This window comes from Saccopteryx leptura, chromosome 11 (genome assembly GCF_036850995.1).
Source record: "Saccopteryx leptura isolate mSacLep1 chromosome 11, mSacLep1_pri_phased_curated, whole genome shotgun sequence".
Taxonomy (NCBI): domain Eukaryota; kingdom Metazoa; phylum Chordata; class Mammalia; order Chiroptera; family Emballonuridae; genus Saccopteryx; species Saccopteryx leptura.
The window spans coordinates 51,153,291-51,174,598 of NC_089513.1; the positions used below are offsets into that span (position 1 = coordinate 51,153,291).

Genomic DNA, 21,308 nt, shown 5'->3' on the forward strand with positions numbered 1-21,308 from the left:
TCGACTGCCCCAATTTAAAAGTGTATCCCAAGAACCTTCACATATCATCCAATTTTAAAGCATGGCCACATTCTCTAAGCTTCTTCAAAATAATCTGATCTATTACATTACCCAGTTATCTGAAAAATTCAAGGGTCTTTTATGGAAGGAATCTGTCATAGACTTAGTGGTTGAACAAAAGTCCACGAATTGGGTTATATGGGTCTTCTCATTGAGGAGAAATCTTAATTCCTTCCAGAAAATACTTTGGATTATTTCAAACTCTTCTCTTTGGAGGCTGGGGTTTCAGTTTATGATCTATGCAGATACACCTGGATGCCCGTGTCTTTGGAGGCACAGGGATATACAAGTCAGACCTAATGTCAAAACCAGTGGACCAGTCAATGCATCACACTGCTCCATCTGTGGAATGTTTTCTGTCCCATTTACGCTAGACGTCACACAATCTACTCCTAGGTAATAAATAGTACAAGGAGCTGGACTACCTGAAGTATAGTGAGAGAAACACTTACTTGAGTGTGGTGAGCTCTGTAAGAGATGGCTGAGTCGCTTTGAGATAGCTTTCTCTTCGTGCAGCAACTTTGGGAGAAGGCTTGGGACTTGTGTCCGAGTCGCCACTGTCCTCGTCTCCCATTGCTTTGATGTAGCTGCCGCTCCGCATTCTTCGGCATGGAATTTCATCATCTTTACCTCGAGGGGTATACCCTGTCCATTCATCTTGAGGAACCTATTCAGATAAAAACATAGGATTCATTTGTAATAAAATCATACCTTTTTATTTTCTATCTTTTTATTGGGGGGGGGGAATATGACCTTAAATATGGGTAATGCAGATAGTTATCTAACACTTCAGACATTAACTTTTTAATAACGGTGTTTTACCAGAACTGGTTTGAGAATATTTTGAATACATGCAAATCCATGCCTCAGTCTTCAAAACAACTTGTGTAATAGAAAAATGAAAGTTATTAGCTGATTTACTTATACTTCTCAGTTTTCTCATGCTGAGAATAACTGAGTTAGGCATAAGAATGCCATTGGAAAGGAGACAGGTTTTGTTAGAGTCTTTCAATTACTTGTTTTCAATTGTCATTTAAAATTGAAAAATATTTCTGTTTTGTCAACATCTTCCCTGAACCCTCCACTTCTGCCATCTCGTATCCAATCTTCACTCTTCCTAACCAGTGGTCTCTGCCACGGCACTGACTTCCCATCACCTGCTCTTTCTGAATCCCCCTGAATTTGGATCAGCCTCCAGGGATCTGTGTAAAGCATACTTTATAGGTTTCCAATGATCTCTTTGTGGAAACTAGTGGCATTATCTTACTTTAAAATATTCTTGACACCCCCCCACACACACACACACACACATACTCCTACCACTACCACGAGCACTACTACCACCTCTTAAGTGTTTCTCCACTTACCTGGTATAGCTACTACTATACTTATCCGAATTGTTCTTTTCCTCTTGCTTGTCTGGACCCTATTCTAAGTCCCTAACTGTGGGTACAATACAAGATAATGTTCTCCGAACATTGCTTTCCCCCCCACAGTCATTTCCTTTGAGGTCAGCAGAGCACTTCACTATGCTATAGAGAGCTTCTTTATGACTTCCTCTTCAGTTCCTCTTAGATTTGCCACTTCAACATTGACTCAACCTAGGATCTCATTCCTCCTCCACTTGGTAAAAAAAAAAAAGCATAATTACCCCTCTTTGTACACATTAAGAAGTAACAAATAGCCTATAGTGCACAGGGCTTAATTTAAAAAGAGGGGGGGAGTCTGGTTCTTGCCTTCAACATGTTTATAACAGAGATGAAAAGACAAAGCATAAATTAATTTGAGAGCAGTTCCATATCAACATGTTAGCAAGTTTAAGATATGGTGCCATAAATAGGAACTTGTCCAATTTGCAATGAGAAGTTAAAAAGGAATTTAATATTTTAATGAAAACCATTTACTGATTATCCATTCAATATTACAGTAGTTCCTTTTTAACATTTAACTATGCTAAGCAATTTGTTTATAGGATCTTATTTCATCAACACAACAATTCTGTGCATTTTTTTCTGCATTTTTCAGATGAGAAGGAGGAGCTCAGATAGCTTAAGAAATTTGCCAAAGAATCCACAGCTAGTTAATAGCAACACTGGAATTTAAAGCATTTTGGTTTAGCATCAAAAATCAGAATTTACTTAATCCCAACTTTATGTTTAGTAACATATAAATCTTAACACTTCAATGTTAAGAAAATTGTCTACAACGTTACATACATGTATTATGCATTGATTTCTAAGTGTTAAAGGATCTAAGGAGTGAGACATAGATCTTCCTCTAAAAAGCTATTCTTTCTCCCTTAAATTAGGAATTTGTCCATATAATTTGAAAGCTTATGTCTACAAACATCAGATTGAAGAGTTGCTACTATTCATAGACCTAAAAACAGTTGTTTATAGGTTCTAATCCTGAAAAGTACTAATAAAATGTGATTAAGTTTCACTCTGCAGCTTGTTTATTTTATTAAACGATATTCTTAGATTATGCTCCCTATGTGCAGGCACTATTCTAAATGTTTTATAAATGTGAACTCATTGGATCCACACAGATAAGGGGTAGCATTATTATTATCCTCACTTTACAAATAAGGAAACTGAGGTTATGTAACTCGCCCAAAGTCTCAGCTTTGAGGGGAAGGGTTCTAACCCAGCAGCTCCTGGGGCCATGCTGTTGACCATTATCTGGTGCTGTCTCCCTACCAGGGGTCTCAAACTCGTGGCCCGCGGACCGCATGTGGCCCGCCAAACAATTTTGTGCGGCCCGCAGACTAATCCACGAACTACAGTTTCTGGTCGTTTTGTGACACTGAAAAGTGTTGTGTAACAGTTGCCTTTTGTAGACCTAGTGCAGCCCGCCGAATGGCTGTGATCTTGCTCTGCGGTCCACATGCTGAGTTGAGTTTGAGACCCCTGCTAGGCTATGATCAGTAGTACCCCTGGAACTGAACACTGATAGTCTCATGACACCTTCGTAATCCATCACATCTGATGCATTTGCCATTTATTAATTATGGTAGTAAAAACGTGGAATTTTGTACATTTTTAGCTAAAAAGCATCAATGTCACCATGGCAACAAGGGTGATTTCTTAGGGAAATTATAAATGTTGAGAACAGTCTTGTTTTCCTGTAATTGGCAAGATGACTCACTGCAAAAATATGATCATGTTCAGAATTCATTATTGGTTTAGCAATTACATTTTATAAATTAAGTTAGCACAGCTGAAGGTCATAGATGGCACATACAACATTGCTGTGTCTCAGTACTGAGGTATAGTTATAGGCACTCAGAGACTAATGACAAACTTATTAGCTCATATCACTTACGAAACAAAACATGAAAAATTTCTGGTTCGGTGTTTTTTTTTCCAGAATCAGTTCATGATAGAAACTTGGATTTGGACTAGAAATAGGCTGTAATTATCAAGAAGGAACCCAGCTGGGCAATATTTAATCTGCATATCTTTCAGTTAAACATAGTTTTCAACTGACAGCAGCTAAAATGTTGTAAGTGACTTACATTGGAATGGAATTTTAAAATGAACACATTGTTTATACACCTAAGGATAGCCTAGAACAAGATTATATACAAAAAAACTTGCAAAAATCAGTTATAAAAAAAATGTAAAGAAACAGAAAATCAAGACCCGGAGAAGAAAAATACTGCTGCTGAAGTTTAAGGACCTGCAAAACTGCTATAACTGAGCCATAGTTTTTATTGTGTCTCTTAAACTCTAAAGTAAAAGGGAAGACAGTGGTCGAGTACAAACAATGCGTACACGTTTTTGTAAGAGCATGAAATGTTATCTGTTTTTAATTAAAAAGAAAAGAGACTCAGGGCTGCAGCTACTATTGTGAGCTAGTCAAAGGTTGCTGTGTCTTTCTGCTTCAGTTTGCACAGAGAAAAAAAGATTTAGGCAAATCCAAAGAAAATTTTAACCTTGCAGCTGTCTGAGAAAGTCTTTATTAGTATTAGTCCTAGCAGTTTAAAGAAATGAAACTCTTGGTAGGAGAAGGAAGCTGGAGCAAACAGAAGAGCAGCCTGGTCACTTGTGGATGACAGGCTAGCCCAGGTGTGGCCAAAATACGGCCTGTGGGCCGGATCCGGCTTGCGGAATGAGTTTATGCAGCTCGCGATTAAATTTTTAATATTCTCTGCATGACGCACTGTGGAAATGAATTAAGTGGTACTTTTAAATTGTTATACATAAACTATGATATCTAATCATTGTACAACAATGAAAGTTAAAATCTCAGCTACTCAGAAGCGGAAGCGTCTTTGATTATTGGAAATTGAGATATTTAAGAAGATAGTGATACGCAGAAAAGAATTGCGCTTGTGACTAATCTAATGTTAACTTCCAATAATTGGTTGAACGGATTTATGATACTTCTTTATTTTTTTAAAAAATTTCATTATTAAGATTTACAACTTTTGTACTCGTCTGTGCAATTTTTATAAGCAATTAAATAATGGAAAATATGGAAATTTGAAAAAACTTGCCAAGGAATATTTAGTAATCTTCAGCTCAACTTATATTTGTGAAAAAATTTTTCTTTAATGAATCTAAATAAAAGTACAACAAGATCAATATTGAATGATTTACATTTGGAGGCTGTGTTAAGAATAGCTTCTATAGCGTCGGCCTGGTGTGCAGAAGTCCTGGGTTCGATTCCCGGCCAGGACACACAAGAGAAGTGCCCATCTGCTTCTCCACCCCCCCCCCCTCCTTCCTCTCTGTCTCTCTCTTCCCTTCCCACAGCCAAGGCTCTATTGGAGCAAAGATGGCCCGGGCACTGAGGATGGCTCTGTGGCCTCTGCCTCAGGCACTAGAATGGCTCTGGTTGCAACAGAGCAATGCCCCAGAGGGGCAGAGCATCGCCCCCGGTGGGCATGCCGGGTGGATCCTGGTCAGGCACGTGTGGGAGTCTGTCTGACTGCCTCCCTGTTTCCAACTTCAGAAAAATACAAAAAAAGAAAAAAAAGAATAGCTACTACAAGTATAGAGTCAGATATTTAAAAAATAATAGGCGATGCAAAGTGCCTCAACAGGTCACATTAGTTTTTTTGTAAATTTGTTGTACTAAATTATTTACATTTTTTCATAAACAAATTACATAATAAAATTTTGTTTAATTAAATGAATCATTTTGGTATTTAACATTTTACAATTTTAATATTTCATCCGGCCCGTGAAAAAAGTTTTTTTTCTAATCTGGCCCGGGGGCAAAAACTGTTGACCATGCCTAACTAGCTCATTGTCCCCACTTGTCTGCATTAGTTTAGGGGGTGGCGGGATCCAACAAATGTTAAAAAAATAATAATAACATAAAACTAAAAAAGGTTAGGTTTAAAACAGTTATGGATTAGAGAAAAGGAGGATCATTTCTTTTTTAATGCATGTGTTTAATCATTAAAGCTCCAACAGAGAGCTTTATTTTTGATAGAATGCAATGTGGATTAGTGTGCATTTTTCTATTTTAGGTATAGGCAGTCTATAACTTAAAACACGTCATTATTCAGCAGTACAGAAGACCTACCTCTGACCAAAGAGTGGCCATAACCAGTGTGATCAATCTTTGATTACAGGATGAGGATGTTAATTATCAATAGAATAGAGTCATACGCACTGAGTGGTGGCCATTCTAATGACAGCTACCGTCTATTCAGTCACAGAAAAAGGAAACATTTAACACATCTTAAGGAGGCATGCTTATATTTCCTAAGTCTCCCTCCCTTTCTCTCTCTTCGTCTCTCTCCCTTTTTTCTCTACTCTTGCAAGTATTTTTTGCTTGTTTATTTTCCAGCCATGAGTGCCAGAAATATTCAGCTGTGAACAGTATAAATGTTGAACCCATGCATTGAGCTTACAATCTAGAAGGAGAGCAGGTAGAGCTAGATAATAAACAAGTACACTAATAAATCAACAAGGTAATTTCAGAAACCAGAAGTGCCACTAGGAAAATAAGATGGGGTAATGAGACGGCCTTCCGGAGAGCTTGGGAAAGAATTCCCAGGCAGGACGAGCAGCCAGTGGGAAGTCTCTAGAGTAGGAATAAGCTTGATAAAATCAAAACCTAGAAAACTATGCCTCGCCTGACCAGGTGGTGGCGCAGTGGATAGAGCGTCGGACTGGGATGCGAAAGGACCCAGGTTCGAGACCCCGAGGTTGCCAGCTTGAGCGTGGGCTCATCTGGTTTGAGCAAAAAGCTCACCAGCTTAAATCCAAGGTCACTGGCTCGAGCAGGGGGGTTACTCGGTCTGCTGAAGGCCCGCGGTCATGGCACATATGAGAAAGCAATCAATGAACAACTATGGTGTTGCAACGAAAAACTGATGATTGATGCTTCTCATCTCTCTCCATTCCTGTCTATCTGTCCCTGTCTATCTCTCTATCTGACTCTCTCTCTGTCCCTATTAAAAAAAAAAAAAAAAAAAAAAAGAAAGAAAACTATGCCTCATGACACTGAGCAAGAGAACAGTGGAAAGTGGAGAGGCCGAGGGGACAGGACCAGGGCTCATAGGCTCTCCTCAGCCCATCTCAGATTTTGCTTCAAGGCTAAATTCAGAAATTCCAAAGCTCCCTTCAACTGCTCCAGCCGAAATTTGATCACCTTGATAAAATAGTGTGTCCGTAAAGTCATGGTGTACTTTTGACCGGTCACAGGAAAGCAACAAAAGACGATAGAAATGTGAAATCTGCACCAAATAAAAGGAAAACTCTCCTAGTTTCATACCTATTCAGTGCAGTTTGATGTGGGCTCACACACAGATTTTTTAGGGCTCCTTAGGTAGCTATCCCGTATAGCCTCTACAGACTCGTCACTGACTGATGGCCTACCAGAACGAGGTTTCTCCACCAAACTGCCGGTTTCCTTCAACTGCTTATCCCACCGAGTAATGTTATTCCTATGTGGTGGAGCTTCGTTATAAACGTGCCGATATTCATGTTGCACTTTGGTCACGGATTCGAATTTAGCGAGCCACAGAACACTGAACTTTCCTCTGTACCGTCCACATCTCGACTGACATGGCGTGGGCTGCTCCGCTGTATACACGGTGTTAACGTCATCATATGCGCACGCGCACATGCTGCCACATCATTCTACAGAAACTGGGAGGGTTTTCCTTTTATATGGTGCAGATTTCACATTTCTATCATCTTTAGTTGCTTTCCTGTGACCTGTCAAAAGTGCACCATGTCTTTACAGACACACTGTATATAGCATATATCCTCTATGTAAGGGGTCAGCAAACTATAGCTCACAGACTAAATCCAGCTTGTTGTCCTTGTTTGTAGAGTAAGTTTTATTGGCGTACAGCCATGCCTATTCATTATGCATTGACCAGGGCCAGTTACCAGGTACAAGGGTGTTGGAGATCGTGTGGCCCCATACCAGATCCACATATTCCGTACATAGTTTGTATAACTGCACAATGGCACTTGTATGCTATACACTACTTGTTTGTGCTTTTGCATCATCTCCAAATACTCAGTAAACTCACTGAAGCTGGGGAAAGTATTGCTGACGGGTCAGTGCATGGGCTCTGCAGTCTGACTGAACAGGTTTGCATTCCACTGGGCCAGTAGCAAGGTACTGAAATGGTCGGGTTAATTAACTCCTCTGTGCGTCAGTTTCCTTGTCTGTTCTCCACCCTGTAGAGTTATTTGTGGATTACATGTGGTATTGCCTGCAGACACACAGGAAGTGCTCAAGGATTTCGTTAGGGGAGTTCTGCACTACTCACATATTGCAGCACGGCACCCAGGGTACAGATGCTCCCTAACGATGGATGACGTGGGCTTTCCAAGAAGTTTGAGGCTGTGTTTAGTTATCTTTGGTAATGAAGGGGGCAGAAATAATAGAAATATAGTAATCAGAAACTTAAATTCCTAATATATTGCCTCCTCCCATCATTTTTTAAAGTAGAGCTCCCCAGCAGGAAGTGCCGTAAAGCTCTCCGTCACAGGGGCTCATCTCTGTCCTGCAGGACTGAGAGGGAGCCTGCTTCCTTGGGCCTCTTAGCTTGCTTGGCTTCCCAGTGATCAAATATCAAATGCCTCTTTCTGGTTCACAAAGCAGCAATCTTAGGGAAGAGGAAACCTCCATGAGAACTCTTTTTGTACTTGTATATTTTAGAAACCTTGAGCTTAACCTGACCAGGCGGTGGTGCAGTGGATAGAGCATTGGACTGGGATGCAGAGGACCCAGCTTCAAAACCCCGAGGTCACCAGCTTAAGTGCAGGCTCATCTGGCTTGAGTGCGGGCTCCTCTGGCTTGAGCACGGGCTCACCTGGCTTAAGCATGGGGTTGCTAACTTGGGCGTGGGATCATAGACATGACCCCATGGTCGCTGGCTTGAATCCCAAAGTCACTGGCTTGAGCAAGGGGTCACTCACACAGCTGTCAAGGCACATATGAAAAAGCATTCAATGAACAACTAAGGTGCCACAACAAAGAATTGATGCTTCTCATCTCTCTCCCTTCCCATCTGTCTGTCCCTATCTGTCTTCTCTCTCTGTCTCTGTCACAAAAAAAGAAACCTTGAGCCTAGACCTATGCATTCCAGAGGTATGAGGACTATCAAGGTCAACAGGAGGAATCATGGAGGCTCTGAGCTGCATGAAGGTTCTGCTCTGGGCAGCTCTTAGTCACAGAGGTGGGGAAGGGACAGGTTGGAACAAGTAAAAGGGATAAGATTCTTACTGCTTATGTTGCTACCTACTCACAAAAATTAGGGGGTCAGGGAATGTGCAGATACTCCAGTACTTTCAGCCTTTTGTAAGAAAATAAAAGTTGGTTTTGCATCTCATTTGCATAATTGAACAACTTTCTTTGACTTGTTGTTTGCTTTTTTGATGTTCTTGCTTAATAAAAAAAATCAAATGCTTCTTTTTTTAATCGCTTCATATTTATTTAAAAATATCCCTTAATTTTTTTGAGCAGTATATTTCTACAGCTGAGCACAGTGTTGGAAATGGGTTTCTGGGTAAATGTGACACTGAATGAATAATTGAATTCCACTGCCAGCTTTGCTTTCACTCGCTGTACATGACTTTGGATAAGTCACTTCATCTCTTTTATTCAGTCTTTCCATCTGTAAAATGGGGATGATAATAGATGTTTAATGACTAGGAATAATGTAAGTGCATAGAGTTGTAAACTTCAAAGCACCATACAAATCTGAGAATAAAGGTTACAAATCTGTCTCCTTATGTCTACTTTTTAAGTATGGCCAGCTATAAACATCTTGCAAATTAAAAGCAGTGGCATTTTAACTGACATACTTCTAATCATTAAAGTAGGTATTCTAGTGTAAGAATATAAAGGCAAATGGAACATATATGTAACCTTATGTAAAAATATAAGAAATTCATGTATATATCAATCTTCTATAGTATAAATTTACTCTCGTAAATTGGCCCAGAGGCACAAAAATGTATTTATCTTCTTTGGGAATGGACTCTCCTCTGGAGCAGCCTTTTTTTCTTTTTAGACTTTCCCAAATTCAGTTGAAACAGGACCACACTAGTTCTGGGATATCTGTGATCTAAAGCTATAATAAACTAGAGGCCTTCCCATAGGGAACCTTTAAAGGAGATATAATTCAAGGCAATACCTTCTGTCTGAATGTTTTAAACACTGCTGATTTCTTGGGGTGGGGGGTCCTATCCCTACTTGGATAATGAAATTTCCATTTAAAATAGACAAGGTGCTCTTTCACTTATTTTCAGCTTTACTCTAAGTTCCAAATACCACATTTTACTGACTCTGAGATACCGGTTCAACCCCCGCAATATTTTTTGTACCACTAATAAAGAAATGAACGTCACCAATTAAATTTTGATATCCCATAGATGGTATGATACATTCCAATATCAAAGATTCTAAAAGGTTAAAAATATGGAAATTAGAATCAGTAAAATACCCTTTTAAAGAATATGTACAAAAATAAGAACAAGAAATAGATATATTCTGTGATAGTAATTATAAACTTAATGTTCATATTTCTTAGGGACAAAAGTAATAGTTATAATTAGCATTTATCTATGTCATGCTTTTTAAAAAAAACATTAAATATAAATGCAACAATGTCTCATGATTCTTACAACTACCTGGAAGGATAAGAAGAGTAAGTGTTATCATTTCAGCTTTTCAAGTAAAGAAACAAGCCCAGAGAGGTCAGCAGTTAGTCCGGGGTGGCAGTGCCCAAGCTGGGGTCTGCCGTACGCTATCCAGGGTTTTCCCCACATTGTCGCTCTTAACAACCTTTTTGAGTAATAATTATTATCTTATGATCATCTAAAGAACACATATTTCAGTTAAGAAAACAACTTTTTTTTAGTGTTTGTAGATCTATCTGGAGGGAAAAACAATAAAATAAAGATTACATGCTTTCAAAGAAAAACTTATAAGCAATACTATTTCAGACATGGAAAGGCTTGCTTTTAAAAGGCTCTTTCAAAGCACGCATAGTTTGAGTCTCCACATTGGCTGGACTGCAGTCAGAGAGTGTGACTAAATGTAGACAGAGTCAGACATTCTCTGCCGGTGATGGTCTGAGAGACAGTGGCTGGGAGGTGAAGCCATGTGTGAGTGACCTCTTGGGGAGTGAATTCTCTCCAGATGAGAAGTTGGATGGTGAGGTTTGGAGTAATGAATATGTGTGAGATCTGGGGAAATCTGAGAGCCACAAAAGGAATGAAGACACTTAGAACGCCGGGACGCTGAGATGGAGCATGTGTCCTGACATTCACCAGGGAGGCTGGAACGGTGCTGAGTGCGGTTCTGCATTGCAGAGAACTGGGAAGGACAACTGATGGCCCTAATACTCAGCTGGGATTTACAGCCAAGTTCTAGTTCACTAGGCACCAAGGAAGTTGGGGGAAAAAACTTGGGCATTTAATTGATTAGCTAAAAGTAAAGACAATGTAGCAAGGAAGAGCAGTGATTAAAATGGTGGAAATCAATTACGGGTTCTTATTTACAAGGCTGCCTCACAGCGGCTGTGGATTTCTTCCCAAGCAATCGGGTAAATGAAGGTGCTTGGCTGTGGCCGAGGGGAGTCAACCTACCAGGCCTTTCCTGAGGTTGAGGAAGGGTGATTGTGAGAAAGAAAAATTGTATTTATGAAAGGAGAGCTAAGGGTCTGATATTTACAGAATAAACTGACATCTATGGAATATCCTCAAAGGGCTGGAACTGATACCAATTCTACTTTATTTTAATCCCCCCAGCAGTGCTATGAGGTAGGCATTACGGCTGTAAAACTGAAACTTCAAAAGTTAACATGACTAGCCCAAGGTCCTACTAATGCATAGGAGTCTGGACCTGTCTGCCACAAAGTTCTTAAAAATATCACCCTGCCTCTGATGAATGTTTATTGACTGAATTAATGAAAAAATAAACTAAAAAATATGGAGTGCACCACTCAACTGTACTATTTTTTAAATAAAATACAATCATTAAAATAAGTAGAAGTAGTATCTTGTCACTAAGTTGCTTGCACTGATAAAGAGGGTTGAAATAATTATGAGGTAAAACAGTGTGTGCTGTCTCACCACTGTGGTACCCTCACTGAGGTTTGTAATCAGTGACTGCTTAAGCACAAATGGACAGTTTGCGGGGAATCAGAGAAGCTATAGGAAAGCCACGCCTTCCGGTAATGGCTTTGGGGGCAGCCTGCTGGGTTTCTGCTGTGTAAGAAGTCTTCGCCCTGGATTTCCATCCAGTTCCTGCCTATCACTTTTCAGAGAGATGACTGAAATGTGTTGGCCTTCTAAGCACTTTTAGTGAGCTCTCAGATTCCCTACTCACTCGGCTCCTTTGCATCTTCTTTGCAGCAGGGAGAACTGCTTTTCTGCTCCACACAGCTTTCAACTTGACAAATGCGACTTGGCATAAATGTCCCTGTAGCCTTTTTAGCTTGCTCTTCCCATAGCAAAAGCAGAAAAAAAGAGCAAGAATAGGAAAATTACAATGACGCGATGTGCAGATCTCAAGGCCTGATTGGTGTTTTCCAATCAGATTCCCCTGGCAACCACCCTTTCTCACTCCCCTTGACGCCCTTAGCTGGTGTAGATCTTAATTTGCTTCAGATAGCTTAAAAATTACCCTTTAGGGACAAGAGTAAATACCCACCTCTTTTAGAATAGGGCATATGCTCTTTGCCACATCTTCCTCCAAATCATATTTTTAGATGCTCTTGAACAGAACCTTAACAATAGTGCTATGCAATGGTGATTTGTTCGCTCTGCCCTATGGGATTATCCTCATCCACATACACTTATAGATATCTGCAGGGCACCCAGAGCCTTAGCAGGTACCAAGTAAATACACCAAAGTATTTTGTAAAACAGTCTCAAAGAGGTGTACAAGTTTTAAGTGGATCGGGCAAATTGCGGGTGGGGATGGCTAAAGAAAAAGAGTGAGAACAGTTTTAAAGCACGTCAAGCTGAGTTGAGTACTAAATTTTGGCACCTCTGAATTACCTACTGTGTTTGTGGTTTGTTCATATAATTCCCTTCCCTGGTGGTAAAACTCAGGAGTTGACTGTATACATGTGAAGTGCATGGAGGTCACTGAGAAATGGCGCTGTAGGGAGAATGCAGAGGGGCAAGGTCTGCCACCCTCATAGGAGGGAGGCAACCCCAGCCTTCTCTGGCTGGTATGAAGTGTTACTGACGTGATGGCTGACATCAAAGGGAGCACTATTCTTGGGAAGATGCCCTTGTGATACCACATAGAGCAGGGGTCAGGAACCTTTTTGGCTGAGGATGCCATGAATGCCACATATTTTAAAATGTAATTTCATGAGAGCCATTCAATGACCCATGTATGTTACACATTATCCAATAGAAATTTGCTATTGTCTCAGAGAACAGCTGTGATTGGCTCTAGCCACCCACAACCATGAACATGAGCAGTAGGAAATGAATGGATTGTAATACATGAAAATGTTTTATATTTTTAACGTTATTAATTTTTTTATTAAAGATTTGTCTGCGAGCCAGATGCAGCCATCAAAAGAACCACATCTGGCTTGCGAGCCATAGGTTCCTGAACCCTGACATAGAGAAATAGTAACTAAGACACTACACTCCAGTAGAATGTGGGGAGAGTGGAGGAAAATGAATTTCATTCATCGTCCACCCTGTATTTTGACTGTAGTGGACAGCTGTGGGTTGTGCTGTCCTGCACCCACTTCCAGTTCTTGTAGTCACTTCCCCACAATTTTGCTTTGGGGAAACTTTCTTGCCCCCACTCAAGGTCTATGTATTTCAGGAGTAATACAGGAGTTGGGCTCAGCCTATCAAACACATCACATTCTTCAGCTCCACTGCTCAGTTTAAGTCTGAGCCTGTGATCTAAGCCTGTTCAATCAGCAAGTGCCTCTGGACAAAGATATTTCCCCTCATTCAGTGTATCAGTAGGGTTGCAATTAGCCTTTGGACTTGCTGGTAGCCATTTAGAATCCCTCATACCCAATGTAATATAAAAATCCTATGTTGTTACTAATTCCATTGCAAAGATGAGAACATTGAGACTTAGTGCTATTAAATAATTTACACCAAATATTATAGCTACTAAAATCATAGTCAGAATTTAAAGGCAGATTTATCTCTCTCAAATTTCTATGTTCATCATACCATGTTGCTGTCTATAAAATTTCAAAATTGAGTAACAATAATTTTCCATTAAACATAAAGCTCAAGAGTTAGATTGCTGGGAGATACAACGCTACATAACATTTTGAAACTTGTATCAAGTAGTGAGGGCTAGATGCTTGGAGGAACCAAAAGACTTTAAAAAGTAAGGTACACAGAACACCAGCAGTTTCAGTTAGCTACAGATTTTAGTGAAATATAAGGAAGAACAGAAACATTCTAAAAGATTACAAGATCAAAGCAACCAAGGTTTAGGTCTTTGGTAAATATCTTATATTTATTTTTACTAACAATTTAGGAGGTAAGCTAATTTAGAGCCTTTTCATAGTTTTTAATGAAACTGTTCATTTTAATCATGTCTTTCTGGAATATTGGAGGTGTATCTGTTGGCTTGCAATGGCTACCTGAGTCACTGTATTTTTCCATTATTGTAGTCACTAGTGTGGTGTCTGTCTACTACAGTTCTGTAGTACTACTACAGTTTGTACCTATAATCTCAAAAGTTGAATTCCTTGAAGCAATCCAGAATTCTGTGTCTGGTTTTCGGAAGCACAGAGTGGGTGGAAGATTAGTGATCTTCCTCCTGGGGTCAATGGAAACCCAGACGTAGAGGAATCATTCATAAAACTAAACTTCAGTGTTAGCTAAAATCTTATAACACTGTCAGTGGTGTGAGACACCACTACTTGTCAAATGCTTCTGAGTCCAAATCTTTTCCCTTAGAACTTGAAGTCTGATAATCTTATGAAAAAAAATGGTAGAGCTAGATCAGAGTCTATAAAATTTCATGCCAGTCATCTTTGGCATTAATACTTAATTCAAATATTATAAATTAAAAAATAAACTTTAGCAAATATTTTCCTTTAGTTTATCTATTATTGATTCTGGCATACTAAGTTTCTTAAATGAGGCTATAAATTATTACTAATAATTATTAAATTCAGTGAATCATTAACTTAGTCATCTAATATGTATAATAACCAATATATTTAAGAAGAGATAAAACTCAAAATTTCCTGCTTTTTATCTTTATCATCTGATTACTGCTCTATCTTGGTGTCTTGGTGCGGTTTGGGCTTTTTATTCCAATGTACATTCACAATACTTAAAGTATATTGCATTCACATAGGTCAAAATAGAATCTTTTCTTTGTGAATCCCATTCTAATTCAATGAAACAATCACCTATCAAATTACATCAGTCTAGTTCTTGATATCTCAGAAGACTTAGGGTGTCCTTATGCACATGGGTAATAGGAAATTCCATTTTAATAACCATCATACTAGGAAGTTGCCTCTTGAGGATTTTTACTCTAAGCATATATTCCAAACCACTTTGAGGCAGTATGATATGTAAAACTCACAGGAGTTGTCACACAAGCATGTGTGGAGTAGAGGGTGATACACTCTATAGCTATCTGGGCTAGTATTTCCAAATTAGCTCAAGCTCCACGGAAAGGAAATGTCCCAATTAGAGTATTCATTGTAGGGTTTGACAGTAAGGTTTCTTAGACAAAACTTTATTATGGTCTTTTCTTCCTTCACTTTAGTGGTTAAGCTGTAGTTAAAATACCATTTGTTTTATAACTTTTCCAAAATACTTTAAAGGCATGCTATTGTGAAATAGGTGCTTCTTTGGATACTAAGGCTATAGCAATGTATAAACAAAAAAAATATTTGCCTTCCTGGGGAATGAGGAAGACAGACGTTAATAAAATAAGTAAAAATGTATGTTAGAGGGTGATATGCACTATGGAGAAAAAGAAAGCAGAGTGTCCTCGTGGGAGATGCGAGGTTAGAAAGCATGGTCAGTGAGGGCCTCATTGAGAAGGTGACCTGAGTTAAAGACTGAATGGGGGCAGAATTAGCCCTGAGATCACAGGGAGAATGTCCGAGCCAGAAAGAAGAGTTAATGAGAAGGTCCCCAGGTGAGACATGACTGCAGTGCTAAGCTGCAGAGGTCAGGTGGGAGAAATAAAGTGAGAAGAGAAGGAAGGGGAGCATAGAGTGACGATGGGTGAGTGTGGGGTCCAGATCACATGGGCCTTGAAGGCTGTTGTAAGGACTGTGGCTCTTACTCACGGTGAAGTGGCAATAGATCGGAGGTTTGATGAAAGATGTTACATATTCTAGTTTCAAAGGATTACATAGGTTGCTGAGTTGAGAATGACTAGAGGGGAGTAAGAGTGGAATCAGAGGGAGAGTTTGGAGGCTCATGAAATAACCCCCGACTAGAACTGGAGGTGAGGAGTGGAGGTAGCATTGGGAATTGAGAGAAGATAGGGCCAACGGATTTCTTAACGATGATTTGAACATGGGCCTGAAAGAAAGAAAGAAAGGAGTTGAGGATGACGCCAAGGTTTCTGGCCTAATCAACTGGAAAGACTGAATTCCCTTTAGCTGAGATGAGGAAGCCTAACAGAGCCTCAGACTGGGAGACAAAGACTAGGAGTTTAGTTTGGGACATAATAAGTTTGAGATACCCATGATACATCTAAGCAGAGAAGTCGAATAGAGTCTTGGTTATACAAGTCTGAAAGTTCAGGCAGTTTGGGATTAAAAAAGGAATGTGGGCAGCATTCACATGGCATTTAACTCTCTGAGAAGGAATAAAGTGACCTAAGAAATGAGTGTTGGGAGAAGAGAGAAATGGCCCAAGAGCTGTGACCATTCAGCATTGATCCAACTTCAGGAGATGGGAGGTGAGAAGGAACCAGCTTCTGGTCTGAGCAGGCCCAACAAGGTGTGTTGCCTTAAAAGCTGAGTGAAGAAAGCTTTTCAAGGAGGAAGGAGTAATAAATCATCACAGTGATTTTTTTCCCTAGGTCTTAATCGCACCAGGACATTAAATTAGCAACGTTAATTGTACCCCTTAGTCATAAACTGCTTTATACAAAGGGTTATGCTGTTCCTTAATTAGGTTTATCTTCCCAGCAAGAAGCAAGCTTCTTAGGAACAAGAATTTTTCTCTCTCTCTCTCTCTCTCTCTAGAGTGATAGCTTTTAAATAGTTTTTGACTACGTTTCACAGTAAGAAATACACCTTACTTTGGATACCAGTACATGCACATACGCAACTAAAAGAAAAAAAAATACTTAACCTCTCTGCACGCTAGGCAGTCTATCTTCTTTTTCATTTTCTCCTATTGTATTCTATTTAATTAAAAATAATGTAGTTCATGACCCACTGAATTACTTTCACTAAGCCCTAATTGATTACAACCATTGGTTTGAAAAGCACTGCTTTTTGAACATCTAGCACAGAGAGTGGCCACATTCATTATTAATCAGAGACAATGTTATTTATCTTCGTTTCTCCCAAAGTACCTTCTGTAAAGCTAATGCTTAATGTGTTCTTATTGAATGAATAGCTTTGAGATCCTAAAGTAATACTTCTTCAATTGAGTTACCTTTACTTTTACTGATTGCATTTGTGTAGAAGAATACTTTTTAAGAGCTCTGTATCTTCAGGCCCTGGCCAGTTAGCTCAGTGGTAGAGCGTCGGCCTGGCGTGCAGGAGTCCTGGGTTTGATTCCCGGCCAGGGCACACAGGAGAAGCGCCCATCTGCTTCTCCACCCCTCCCCCTCTCCTTCCTCTCTGTCTCTCTCTTCCCCTCCCGCAGCCGAGGCTCCATTGGAGCAAAGATGGCCTGGGCGCTGGGGATGGCTCCTTGGCTTCTGTCCCAGGCGCTGGAGTGGCTCTGGTCGCAACAGAGCGACACCTGGGAGAGGCAGAGCATCACCCCCTGGTGGGCAGAGCTTCGCCCCTGATGGGGTGCTGGGTGGATCCCGGTCGGCGCATGCGGGAGTCTGTCTGACTGTCTCTCCCCGTTTCCAGCTTCAGAAAAATACAAAAAAAAAAAAAAAAAAAAAAAAAGAGCTCTGTGTCTTCAGCGCGAGGACAGAAGTGTCTTTTTTGAATGGGCCCCTGGAGTCAGAGAACACTCTGGCCAGAATTAGAAGTGCTGACCAGATGGCGTGGGTCTGCTAGTTCGGTTAGTACCAATTGATGTTGAATGCTTTTGCATGTCTTATATATCAGCCTTGAGGGTGCAGGTGTGGTAGGGTTCAAAGCATTTTTTTTTAAAGCTAAACTAACTCACTAAATAAATAAATGCAATTTAAAAAAGGCTTTTATTTACCTTAGAACCATTGTTTTTTTATTCTCAGTAATAAGGTATTAGATGTCAAAATGAAACATCTATCATTTAAGAACAGGGGAAAACATGAAATATCCACCACCTAAAAATAGATGGACTGGGACAAATATTACTAGTAATAATGTGCTTTAGAATTTTGAAATGTCCAACTATGGAAATGATGTATAGTTAAACCTAGAAATTTCATTTAAAAAAATCTTTAAAACAAGAGCTCGGCACATAGGAAGTCCTCAATGAATGTCTGGTAATGTTTGAATCCTTCTCCATCCAGCACACTGAGAAAAGGGGCACTGGCCAAGGTGGAATTACCCACCTGGTAAGTCTTACTGCTGCAAGTTTTCTCTTATATATAGGAAGCTGCATGGTGTAACAAATACAGCACGGATTTTGGAATCAGGTAAATCTGGGTCTAAATCTACACCTATTACTTCCCAGACATGTGATTTTTGTCCAGTTACTTTAATATCTTTTTAAAAATATTTTTTATTTATTCATTTTAGAGAGGAGAGGGAGAGAGAGAGGAGAGACAGAGAGAGAGAAGGGGGGGAAGAGCTGGAAGCATCAACTCCCGTACGTGCCCTGACCAGGCAAGCCCAGGGTTTCGAACCGGCGACCTCAGCATTTCCAGGTCGACGCTTTATCCACTGCGCCACCACAGGTCAGGCCACTTTAATATCTTTTAATGTTAGTGTTCTCGAATGTCAAATGAGGACAGTAGGACATATTTCAGGGGCTTACTATAAGGATAAGGATGATATATATAAATGCGTATGTATATTACATAAAAACTTGTTTTTTTTGGGGGGGGATTCAGGTGATATTTTCTTGTAGAAATCATGTCATAAGTGATGGTTAAATGTCCATGTTGGGCAAAGCCCTAAAGCTTATTTAATTCATAACAGAGCTGAACCATGATTCACTACATGTAAGTAGTTCCGGGGCTCGTTCAAGCTGGAGGCTGGAGGAGTTTGGGGTGAGGAAGATCAGGCCCTGGGCGAAATCTCCAGACGTCTGTGTGTAAGAGATGATGGGTTAGTCAAGTTCTTAGAGCAGAACATAAAATACAAGATTTGTTTTAAGGAACTAGCTCACATGACTGCGGGGGCTGCAAGTGTGAAATCTGTGAGGCAGGCTAGTGGGTTGAAAATTCAGGCAGGAGCTGAAGTTGAAGCTATTCTTGAGGCCAAATTTCTCCTGCTCAGGGAAGCCTAAGCTTTGCTCATAGGCCTTTTGACTGATTGGATGAAATCCAGGGTAATCTCCTTCATCTAGAGCAGGGGTCCCCAAACTTTTTACACAGGGGGCCAGTTCACTGTCCCTCAGACTGTTGGAGGGCCGGACTATAAAAAAAACTATGAACAAATCCCTACACATACTGCACATATCTTATTTTAAAGTAAAAAAAATGGGAACAAATACAATATTTAAAATAAAGAACAAGTAAATTTAAATCAACAAACTGATTTAATAGTTAATAGTTAAATAGTTCTAATGGGAACTATGGGCCTGCTTTTGGTTAATGAGATGGTCAATGTCCGGTTCCATATTTGTCACTGCTAGCCGTAACAGGTGATATGACGCGCTTCCGGAGCCATGATGCGTGCATCCCACGTCACCGGAAGTAGTACTGTACATGAGCCATGCTGCGCTTTGTGGCACCGCCACATACAGTACTCCCGGAACACAGGATGAGGATGGATCCTGTGCCCCTCTCACTGACCACCAATGAAAGAGGTGCCCCTATCGGAGGTGCAGCGGGGGCCGGATAAATGGCCTCAGGGGGCCGCATGTGGCCCGTGGGCCGTAGTTTGGGGACCCCTGATCTAGAGTCAACTGATTGTAGATATTGACCCTATGTACAAAACTCCTTCATAGTGACACCTAACTTAATGTTTGACTAAATAACAGGTGGCCACACAGATCTAACCACTGCAGTTGGGGATTTGAGTGGCTGCTTCTAGGGTAGTGGGGTGCCTCCAGGGACAGACAGGGACACCACAGAGCTTATTGATATAATGGTTCTATTCAGTCACAAGCTGTATGTGCTCCGTTCATTCTTTAAAAAGTTAGTTTGGGTCAAAGACCTAAGTGCAAATGCCAGCTCTCTAACCAGCCATGCGAGAAGCCCACAAAGTCTGTCCACACCCAGTGATCCTCGGCTGTTCTGGCTTTGCACCTAATACCTTAACAGAGTGCCTGGCACATCAATTTAATTGACATCTTTTTCAGAGCAAGGGGGTGAATTGTGAAATTTTTCGCTTCTGGTTGACGAATGACAGAAAAAAATCTACAGTGACCTGAAACATCACACCACGAGAAATAAATAGAAATTTCAGAAAATTCTCATTCAAACCCTTCTAACAGTCTAAAAGACCAGTATTTCCATAATGACTTGCCTTAATAAAACAAATACAGAGCTGACATGAAAAAATACAGACTCATTCTAACAACTAGCACATACTACTAATGTGACACATCACATTGTTTTACAACCACTTGTTTACAAATCTGTCTCACCCACCAATCTGTAAGCCACTTGAGAGAAGGGCTGATGTCATTCATCTGGCAGAGACTATGTCTTATTCATGCCTATATTCCCAGTTCTAAGGAGAGTACCAAATCAAGTAAATAAAACTGCTCACCAAATCTTTTGTTACATCCTCTGAACTATACCTGACACGTTAATCAACTCAAAAACCAGCATAGGAACCTTTAGTCCTAGACTTTCCTTCACCTATGGCAGGAAGAAACATGGCATCTCATGTGGCCATGTAGGAGGGACGTCAGCAGAATAGGTCGGGAGGGGCCCCTGTGCATGAAGAAGCTGGTGGGGGGTGTAGTATCGTAGTGCTGGGTTTGTGTGCTGGACACACAATGAGCATCCAGAGGACAGTCTTTGGTGACCTCCGTGGAGCTGCAGTTGGATGTTTCTGTGGAGATCTTCAGGGAACCAAAACCATATCCCACAGCAGGGTCGATGGAACTCCCATCACCAGACTGTGGCAGGACCACACTCAAGCAGAATCCTAAAATTGTCATCCCACCCTCCCATCCAGTGGATTCCTAGCACCTTTTATGGAGGGGTCCCCAAACTTTTTACACAGGGGGCCAGTTCACTGTCCCTCAGACCGTTGGAGGGCCAGACTATAAAAAAAACTATGAACAAATCCCTATGCACACTGCACATATCTTATTTTAAAGTAAAAAAACAAAACGGGAACAAAGACAATATTTAAAATAAAGAACAAGTAAATTTAAATCAACAAACTGACCAGTATTTCAATGGGAACTATAGGCCTGCTTCTGGCTAATGAGATGGTCAATGTGCTCCTCTCACTGACCACCAATGAAAGAGGTGCCCCTTCCGGAAGTGCGGTGGGGCCGGATAAATGGCCTCAGGGGGCCGCATGCGGCCCGTGGGCC

General features: G+C 40.5%; 1 protein-coding gene across 8 annotated transcripts in view; it reads right to left on the minus strand.

Moving 5' to 3' along the window:
* Positions 1-21,308, minus strand: part of DLGAP1 (DLG associated protein 1) — a 978,693-nt gene that overhangs the window by 270,154 nt on the left and 687,231 nt on the right. For all 8 annotated transcript variants that reach the window (XM_066353621.1, XM_066353619.1, XM_066353620.1 and 5 more), the window contains one exon: positions 513-727. In XM_066353621.1, the coding sequence (XP_066209718.1) occupies positions 513-727 (215 nt within the window). The remainder of the gene's footprint in view (positions 1-512; positions 728-21,308) is intronic.